This window comes from Thalassophryne amazonica, chromosome 18 (genome assembly GCF_902500255.1).
Source record: "Thalassophryne amazonica chromosome 18, fThaAma1.1, whole genome shotgun sequence".
NCBI lineage: Eukaryota > Metazoa > Chordata > Actinopteri > Batrachoidiformes > Batrachoididae > Thalassophryne > Thalassophryne amazonica.
The window spans coordinates 35,433,587-35,444,299 of NC_047120.1; the positions used below are offsets into that span (position 1 = coordinate 35,433,587).

Sequence of the window (10,713 nt, forward strand, 5' to 3'; positions counted from 1 at the left end):
GGTATTTAATGGCTGCACAGATCACCACCAACACCACTTCCCACTCGTCTTTCACTGTAGAAACACAAAGGTTTTTTTCAACCGTTGAGGGTGTGCACTGCCCTCTAGTGGATGATTTTATTAACATCTATCCATTTTCTTCCATTTTATCCGGAGTCAATTTCAAGGACTTATGGAAGGATATGGCAACCCCATGTCACGACAGTTTGCGATGGCATCACGAAAAGTAATTTATTAGTTTTTGACACAGTCACGAAATGTGCTACATTTTTGCGATGGTGTCACAAAATTATTTAGTTATGGTATCACAAAATTTGGGGTGGGGCAGGGGGTTATGGTTAAAAGCAGTGAACTAAACTTGACCGTATCACAAAAATGTGACGCATTTTGTGACAGTATCATGAAAAAAGTGAGACAAGGCTGGACAGGGACAGTGATGACACCATTTGAAACACAGAACCCATACAAATTGTAATAAATCCTACAAAGGTCCAGCAAATGTCTTTAGATTTGCTGGACTTAAACTTCAGTCTGTGTACAATTACTCCCCAAAGTTTCAATTACCTTGGTGCTTTGCATAAAACTCACGTGCTTTCTAAACTATGCTCCAAATGGTATGATTTGTTGGTGAAATAGGCCTCCAGGCAAAATGTCTTTTCCTTGGTTGTCCAAAAAATATTGGGGAAGACGATTGAAGGTGATTGTTCAATGGTCTTCCCAAACATGTTGAATTTCTTGAAATTTACTAGACCTCTGTAGGGATACAGCTTTTTTGCAACTCCATAGTCCTGTATCATATTCTGATGAGCTTTTGCTAGAAAACAATGAAAATCAGTTTGTTCGTGTTTTTTTTTTAATATTTCATCAAATAGGTTTACCCATGACAAACTTTGAAATTTTTATACTCGTTGCATTTGTGTGGATTTCCAAAACATAGAACCCTGGTTAAATAATAAACAAAAAAGGGAAAAAGCACTGACAATGACTCAGCAGTACAATCTAATCACCACTGAAGTCTTACAAATACTAAGAATTTATTGAAAGCCAAGACTGCTATGCAACCGTATCCATATTCAAACAAGTTTTGGATGAGAGTACAAACATGGGTTCATGGATGAACTTTTTTAAAGATAGCTCTAAACGTGAGTTCACTTTAGTTATGTATGCATTAAAGTTCATCTAAATATGATAGAGGAAATTGATTTTGAGGAAGAAAAATTAAAAAGTTGTATCCCTAATGCGCATACTCTCAGACGTGACCCGATCCTTCTTATTCCCCAACTCTCATAGGAGCCCTGTACACAAAAAACTGCAGTTAGTTTGGGGAAAATGTTTCTTTAAAAACAAACAAACAAAAAAAAAACAAGAAAAACAGTGAACAAAAGATTTATACAGCATCTGTTCCATTTACAACATGATGGAATCAATGAACCATTTTACTCAAATCCAGAGGTTTGAGTGATACATTTGTGCCACTATAGTGTAGTTACTGTTGACACAGTATGTAAGTCTCTGCAATACATACAACAGGAAAACTAAAGATATCCGTCTCCTTACTAAACACGTAGAATATATATATAATAATTTGACTACACTGCTAACCTGCCCACACTGAGGCCCATCTGTCTTTCTCTAATGTTCTGCCAACAACTAAAGCTCCTATGGAACTTTGGAAAATAAAAACATTTGTTGGCTCACGCATATTTAAGATTAAATTAGCCTATGACCAATTGGTCAAACAGTTCCAGATGTACTGAGGCCACTAGAAACGGTCTCATATCCCACAGAAACCAGAGTGAGGACGTTATTCTCAGCGTTATCTGGTTTAGAATTCCCTGCTTGGGTTTCCACAGGACCAGTGGTTTCAGTTTCAAGTCTCATCTTCTTCCTGCCTCTGCCATGCACTTTGGGCTTTGTCATGAGCCTTCCATGCTCTTTGTCCCCTTCGGACCCTTTGTGTAGCTTCTCGTTATCACTAGAGTGGGGCTTGCGGTTGCGCCTGCGATTGCGCCGTTGCGGCAGGCCAGAGTCTGGTGGATCCGACGCGGTAGCTCCGGACAAGACCCTAATCTGCTGTTCAATTACTGTAATGATCATGTCCAATCCGATGTCCAACATTCCCAAGCCAAGGCCATGTGTGACGCTGTCAAATGCACCACTGTTGATGGGATCCTTAAAGCATTTTCTCATGTCCTCCAGGTGGTTTCTGCGTGAGATGGGGAGAGATCATCAGTGTTAAAACTCAGATTTCTTTACCCCTGTTGAAGCCCAACTGAAACTATAATGCATTTCATTTTTGGTGGGGAATCATTTTGGCTGGTTCCATTTTGGTGTGACTTGTGACATTCACAGCATGTACCCCAGAAGCTCAGTCTCTAACTGTGACAAATTGGTGATGACGGTTCATGGTAACCAAAGAATACGAGGTCTGTTAGAAAAGTATCGGACCTATTTTATTTTTTGCAAAAACCATATGGATTTGAATCACGTGTGATTGCATCAGCCAAGCTTGAACCTTCGTGCGCATGCGTGATTTTTTTCACGCCTGTCGGTTGCGTCATTCGCCTGTGAGCAGGCTTTGTGTGAGCAGTGGTCCACCCCTCTCGTCGGATTTTTATTGCGAATAAATGTCTGAAGGATTTGGAGCTTTGCTGCATCAATTTTTTCCAGAAACTGTGAGAGACCTCCAGGTGGATACCATTCGGAAAATTCAGATGGCTTTCAGGGACCATTTTATGGGGATTACACAGATTAAGGAGTGCTCCAGCCGGTTTAAAGACCGCCCACAGCGTCTGAGAGCGCGGCGCACTCCGAGCGCCGATCGACAGGCTGACACCCCGCTGAAACAACCAGATCATTTTCAACGTGAAAGCTTTGTTGATCCGGGACGTCGTCTGATTCCCACAAAAAAGGCGTAAGGCGTGGACATCAGCACTTTTTCGGCACATTCCACTGTTACAGGAGCGCCACCATGCCGCTCATGGCGCGGGACAAAACCACCTCCGTGTTGGTCTCACAGGACGGCTTTGAGATGGATTTCAGACGGCTGTCGGTGGCTTTTTAGTCGTGTGACTATCCGAGAAATTGTGCATGAGCTGGACATGCCCCAACATGTCCTGTGAGGCTTCATCACGGCGTTACTTTGTGCCATGCGGCTCTGCCGCGACGCACGGAATTCCTCCGCATGTCTGTCTCAATGTGCCGAAAAAGTGCTGATGTCCACGTCTTCCGCAATTTCTGTGGTAGTCAGAGGACGTCCCAGATAAAACACAGCGTCAAGTTTAGAAATGAACGGCACATTCCACTGTTACAGGAGTTTTTGTCATGGAAAGAGGAGCGGAGGAATTCCGCGCGTCGCGGCAGAGCCGCATGGCACAAAGCAACACCGTGATGAAGCCTCACAGGACATGTTGGGGCATGTCCAGCTCATGCACAATTTCTCGGATAGTCACACGACTAAAAAGCAACCGACAGCCGTCTGAAATCCATCTCAAAGCCGTCCTGTGAGACCAACACGGAGGTGTTTTTCTCCCGCACCATGAGCGGCAAGGTGGCGCATCCGTCCGCTTCTTTTTCCATGAAAAGACTCCTGTAACATGGAATGTACCGAAAAAGTGCTGATGTCCCACGCCTTACGCCTTTTTTGTGGAAGTCAGACCGACGTTCCCGGATCAACAAAGCCTTCACGTTGGAAATGATCTGGTTGTTTCCAGCGGGGTTTCAGCCTGTCGATCGGTGCTAGGAGTGCGCCGAGCTCTCAGACGCTGTGGGCGGTCTTTAAACCTGGGGAGCAGTCCTAATTCTGTGTAATCCCCATAAAATGGTCCCTGAAAGCCATCTGAATTTTCCGAATGGTGTCCACCTGGAGGTCCTCTCACAGTTTCTGGAAAAAAATGATGCAGCAAAGCTCCAAATCCTTCAGACATTTATTCGCCATAAAAATCCTACGAGAGGGGTGGGACCACTGCTCACACAAAGCCTGCTCACAGGCCAATGACACAACCGACAGGTGTGAAAAAACTCACGCATGCGCCACGAAGGTTCAAGCTTGGCTGATGCAATCACACGTGATTCAAATCCATATGGTTTTTGCAAAAAATAAAAAGGTCCGATACTTTTCTAACAGACCTCGTATGTCCTAACGTGGTTCCTCATGAAAGGCACCATATTTGTTACCATGTGACACATTCAAAATCAGTTGTAGGCCGGAAGGTGAGGTGATGGTCTGGTGGCTAAAGTGTTGGGCTTGAATCCAGAAGATCATGGGTTCAAATCCCCCACCTGACTGGAAAATCACTAGGGCCTTGGGCAAGGCCTTTAATCCCCTTGCCCCCGGTGTGCAGTGAGCGTCTTGTATGGCAGCACCCTGACATCGGGGTGAATGTGAGGCATTATTGTAAAGCGCTTTGAGCGTCTGATTCAGATGAAAAAGCGCTATATAAATGCAGTTCCATTTACCATTTGTAGGCTAACCAAACCACAGTCATTAGCTTTATTTTTTACAACATAGGTACTTCTGGAAAACTACCCCATGGTGCTACGTCAAGTACAACTAGAGTGTGACGATGCATCATGAATTGTTATTATCATATCCTGAAGTTATATCAAACTGTATTTTTAAAAATTAGTCTCATTATACTATGAAAAGTCAATATCTACAGGGACGAAGTAATGGCCTCCTGCAGAACAATCATAAATGATTTATAAAATATACAGCAGGGGTGGTGGCCAAGTGGTTAATGCGCTTGGTTTCAGTTCGGAAGGTTGTGGGTTCAAATCCCACCCCTGCCAACATTTCTCCATGTAATGTGGAGTTGTGTCAGAAGGGCATCCGGCATAAAACCTGTGCCAAATCACATGAAGATCGACCTTGGATTTGCTGTGGCGACCCCGAGTGCAAACAAGGGAGCAGCCGAAGGACTTACTTTTACAGTACATATCGGAAATGAGTAACATCAAGGATTACAATTCATATTTAAGAATATTTTGTGTCTGTAAGATGATATTTACCATAGACTACTTTCTACATAATTAGTGGGAACAGTGATGTTATTCTGTATTGTGATATTTATCACATCGCAGTGGGTGTTTCATGATACATATCATATCATGGAGGTTGTTTATTGTTACACTTATAACAACTCTACAAGCTCCATATAAATAAATGTAAGGGATTACCAAATTATGTCAAAGTTCACAAGTAGACAGGAATGTTTGGCCATGTTGTAAATCCTGCTAACCTTAAAGCAAAACCACAGCGCAGCATGACGGAAAATCGAGTTTCATTGGTTGACATCAGGAAGCAGGCAAACTACATGTTCGTAATATTCAATAATCTAACCAGCATCCATGAACCACCTGTAAATTGTTGGCTGATAAGTTACGCAAAGCCGGTCATCTACACTAACCATCCAGCAGGTGGCAGACACATACGGGGGACGCTGCCATACTTTGGCAACACAAAGTTGCTCTTTCAACTGATCCGGTGAATAAAGTTCAGTAGATGCAGCTGGGTTTGCATCTGTTCTTTTAAGTTGTTGAATTACAAGATTTTGCCTGTATTTTGAGTTACTGTTTACACAATCTGGATAGGGTTAGACTAACAATCTGGATGGGGTAGATTAACTCCCCCATCTACATGCGGTTGACTCTCAGCTGTACATACTTAGTTTCAATAATTTTAGACCAGTGTTGAACTGTGTTGGTCTCCGGGATGAGCTGTTTAGCCATATTGCCGTAGTTGATGTAGTCGTGGGCAAAGTCCTTCATATCATCACACAAGGCTTGGGTGTCACCTAAACACAGACAATTGCGTTAACGCGTCATTTTGCGTTTAAATTATTCTGTATGTCCACAAACCCGGTCACCTTCAGTGAGTTTGGAGAAGGACGAGGACACGGAGGTAGTTGTGCTCGGCGTGAGGCCAAGTACATTAAGAGACTCCAGTAGAGATTTCTTGCTGGCTGGGCCTCTGCTGACTCGGGGTGATAGGCCGCCAAAGAGCGCAGTGACATCTTCTTCAGGCGCCTGTAAGCGCCGCTTAATTTCCTCATACGAGATGAAATACTTCCCTAAAATAAACAAAAGAAAGGAAGGATAAGATCTGCAAGGTTTACAAACCAAATGTCACATTCTTTGGGTAGCTGGTACGATACCAGCTGGACTTCTTGTTGATCTTCAAGACACTGCGCAAACGGTAACGTTTAATTTAATCCTATAATAGTTGATGTTTCACTTCAGTGGTTTTTTTTAAATAATAAATATCACAAAAATAAAAAATTTTCAGACTTAAATATTAACATCAAGCCAATGTACTAACTCGATCCAAAAGAACACCACATTAATACTTCAATCAAGTTCATCACCATCCGAAAATGAGCACTTACGAGCTTTAGATCCTTTCATGTTGGGATCCAGCAGTGAACGACACCTCTGCAAATGGCATCTGTGTCGAGGTCCTCCAGAGTTCTGGTAGGGGTTTGATGATGGATCCTCATTCTGGGACATTTCCTCAGTGGGGAGTGGGGCAGAAACCTGCATCTGGGGCTGAATTTGAGGCTTGCATTGTGTGCATTTCTACTCTGTGTTGCTCTAATGGGACTTGACCTTGTGTCTGCGGGAGGACCATGTTGTTTTCAGGTAAAACCTGAAGCCCCATGCTCCCTTGTCCTACACCACTAGTTTGTTCTGATGCTACCTGGAAGATGCCCATAACTGGCTTTACCACTCTGAACACCATGTTCCCCTGGGCATCTATACCCACCACACTGGTAGATGGATCCATCTTGTCTTTCAACTTGAAATTTTATTTTTCTAGATGAGTGGAAACATCAAGAGCCTAAAAAGAAGAAGTTACTCCAAAGACCATGTAGTGTTGGAGCATTCCTTCTGTTCTTGAATTTTTAGGCTCAATCCCGACTCACTCTACAGCTAAGTTTTAACGTCCTGCATGGAAGCTGTTGTTTCTGCAGCAGTCAAATTTATCATCACTCATGACAGCAACAATTTCATTCTGGGTGAGAAAGAGAGAAAAAAAAGACAAATCAGTTCAGAAGACTTTCATTCAGATCTGGTGGAACTTTCATTTGTTTTGTCCAATACTCACTCTACTTCTAAATAAAAATGTGGTCTGCATTGATCATAAACGTTTGCCATTATTTTCAGTCTTACTAAAGGTTGAAACTATATTCCACTCCATTGATTATACAGACATCTCTGGTGAAAAACCCAAATTCAACCAACACATTAGAAACAACAGCACAAAGAGTTAGAATGCTAATTATATCTTGCAAAAACAGCAAAGATACAACAACTGTCCCTGGATTATGAGGTGGAACTTGTGCCAATAAGTGCCATTTGGGTAATTGATGATTTGAGGACTAAAAAAAAAAGAAATCATGAAATTACACGTGGGCACCCATGGGTAATACTGTACGTACAATTCAAAGTGTCCGTTTTGACAACAAAGTCAAAAATAGTGCATATTTTGAACCATTTTAACCTTTACAATGGGATGTGGAGCCATCAGTCAAAGGTAAATAAATATGGCTGCACACATAGTTTGGGCATCTCTGGACAAATTAGAACATTTAAAACAATATCAGATTAAAAAAAAAAAAAAAAAACCCTTATAAAAAAATGTTAAACTCAAAGCGAAAACAAATTTGTAGAACATCATCTAAATTAAACAAAGACTGTGTCTGACTAGCTCCATTTCTTATTGATGGATTAAACAAGATTCCAAGAATTTTTGTGACTGGAATGTTGGCATATCCTTGCCCAGTTAGTCTTTTATATTTGTTTAATTTAGATGCTGTACAGATGTGTTTTCATTCTGAGATGATTAAAGAACATGCTACTAGTATATTAATATTCTTATTATTATTGGATAAAGAAGCCTGAATTTGTTTATTTTGATTTGAGATTAAAAATTATTTGCCCAAGAGTACTGAAAGTATTTTTTGTTCAACTGTATAATATAGTACAAAGAATGTGGAAGTACAAAAAACGTGATGCTCAAGTAATTAATTTTTAAAATATGACAATAATTCCGATATACATAAGACACTTATCAAGGGTGCAAAAAAAAAAGCTCAAATTGATTTTTTTTTATTTTAATTTTCAAACATAAGGTGAAGCTTTTTTAATGTTGTTGTGCACTGACTATTTTTAGGTTTAGGACAATTATGAAGACTCTGAAGCTGTGAAATTGATGGACAAAATTTTAATAATTTTCAGAATAACAATTTTAGAAGTAATCACCAAATTAATCAGTCATGAAAATAATTATTTGTTGGGGTGATGTGCCAAAAAGTGGACTGTTTGCCAGAAGAGATTGCCTGCTGTGCAAATACACATAACTTTAGGTCCACTGTAATGTTGAAGATGTGCATCTGTGAATCTAAAGTTTGTTCTAACTGAAATATCATCTTTGTCCAAAAAAAGTACATACAGCATACTATATATATATATATATATACTATATATACTGTAGTACTGATAGTTATGTCAAACACCTTTATTTTTATTTACGTAGAAGCTACAGTGTAATTAATTAACTACTGATGACATGGAAATACACACACACACCCAGTGAGATTGTGTGTTGTTTTACGTTTTACAGTATGCACGTGTTTGCAAGAGCGATGTGCACACAAATGTTTTTGCATGTATCCTTGTGAATGCGTGATTTTTCAACCCCTGGCAAAAATTATGGAATCACCGGCCTCGGAGGATGTTCATTCAGTTGTTTAATTTTGTAGAAAAAAAGCAGATCACAGACATGACACAAAACTAAAGTCATTTCAAATGGCAACTTTCTGGCTTTAAGAAACACTATAAGAAATCAGGAAAAAAAAATTTATGGCAGTCAGTAATGGTTACTTTTTTAGACCAAGCAGAGGGAAAAAATATGGAATCACTCAATTCTGAGGAAAAAACTATGGAATCATGAAAAATAAAAGAACGCTCCAACACATCACTAGTATTTTGTTGCACCACCTCTGGCTTTTATAACATACAGAAAAGCTAAACAAAAGCCATCATTAACACCTAAACAGAAAAAAACAAGGTTACAATGGGCTAAGGAAAAGCAATCTTGGACTGTGGATGACTGGATGAAAGTCATATTCAGTGATGAATCTCGAATCTGCATTGGGCAAGGTGATGATGCTGGAACTTTTGTTTGGTGCCGTTCCAATGAGATTTATAAAGATGACTGCCTGAAGAGAACATGTAAATTTCCAGTCATTGATGATAATGGGGCTGCATGTCAGGTAAAGGCACTGGGGAGATGGCTGTCATTACATCATCAATAAATGCACAAGTTTATGTTGATATTTTGGACACTTTTCTTATCCCATCAATTGAAAGGATGTTTGGGGATGATGAAATCATTTTTCAAGATGATAATGCATCTTGCCATACAGCAAAAACTGTGAAAACATTCCTTGCAAAAAGACACATAGGGTCAATGTCATGGCCTGCAAATAGTCCGGATCTTAATCCAATTGAAAATCTTTGGTGGAAGTTGAAGAAAATGGTCCATGACAAGGCTCCAACCTGCAAAGCTGATCTGGCAACAGCAATCAAGAGAAAGTTGGAGCCAAATTGATGAAGAGTACTGTTTGTCACTCATTAAGTCCATGCCTCAGAGACTGCAAGCTGTTATAAAAGCCAGAGGTGGTGCAACAAAATACTAGTGATGTGTTGGCGCGCTTTTGTTTTTCATGATTCCATAATTTTTTCCTCAGAATTGAGTGATTCCATATTTTTTTTCCCTCTGCTTGGTCTAAAAAAGTAACCATTACTGACTACCACAATTTTTTTTCCTGATTTCTTATAGTGTTTCTTAAAGCCAGAAAACTGCCATTTGAAATGACTTTAGTTTTGTGTCATGTTTGTGATCTGCTTTTTTTCTACAAAATTAAAACAACTGAGTGAACATCCTCCGAGGCCGGTGATTCCCGGTGACGCCAGGGGTTGTATTTGCTTTGTACCCTAAATACTAGCCGATCCTGCCCTTACAGGAGTTTAAATATCTATAAAATACACAACATTGAAACATTAGGGCTGTAGAACACTTTTTTGGCACATCAGGGGCTCGTATCCGGTCACAGAATGTAACGGGTCACAGATAAGATAAACGGTTGAAGTAAAAAATAAACTAAAAAGTCATCATGGCTGCCGGACGGTAGTTACGGTGTTTCTTTACAATGGGCCGAAAACGAGTCACAAAAAAAACCACTCAAAACCGGATCTCTTCAAGTCGGAACCTGTGATCTAAACGCACACGTGGATGTAGTCCGTGACGGTTCTGTCTCACTCACCAAACGACCGCCTGATTTCTCTTAAAACGACACTGATCCTAGAACGGTCCGTGTCCAAAACAGCGACATTTTCTATCCTCCTCTACTGTTCCTTCAGCGGGTTACAAATCAGCTCTCCGAGCTTTGCCGCCTGAGGGGCGGGATCCTGCTACCTATTGGCGCAAGCATGCATCAATCACTTTAGAACTAAGTTTTCATTGGACAGAAATGTGTCAGTAAAGATTAGGAGGCGGTACTTCCGACTTTAACGATGTTTCTTTTTTTATATATAAAACCTCTGTGATTATTTTTCTTCTCCAAGTTTGTCAGTCCGTTATTTTTTTTTAACTTGTACAGCCAGTCTTTACAAAATACATGACTAATGCAGAACGCTTTGTTGCAGTAA

The 10,713-nt window shown here is 40.5% G+C and overlaps 1 protein-coding gene across 1 annotated transcript; it reads right to left on the reverse strand.

The window, feature by feature from the left end:
- Window positions 1-1,372: 1,372 nt before the first annotated feature.
- si:ch73-127m5.2 (uncharacterized protein LOC561202 homolog) lies at window positions 1,373-10,453 on the reverse strand. The gene is made up of 5 exons (XM_034194720.1): window positions 10,329-10,453; window positions 6,387-7,012; window positions 5,868-6,071; window positions 5,666-5,795; window positions 1,373-2,206 (listed from the first exon to the last, which is right to left on the reverse strand). The coding sequence occupies exons 2-5, from the start codon at window positions 6,538-6,540 to the stop codon at window positions 1,735-1,737; spliced, it is 960 nt and encodes a 319-aa protein (XP_034050611.1). The 5' UTR covers window positions 6,541-7,012; window positions 10,329-10,453; the 3' UTR covers window positions 1,373-1,734.
- Between the last annotated feature and the right edge of the window lie 260 nt (window positions 10,454-10,713).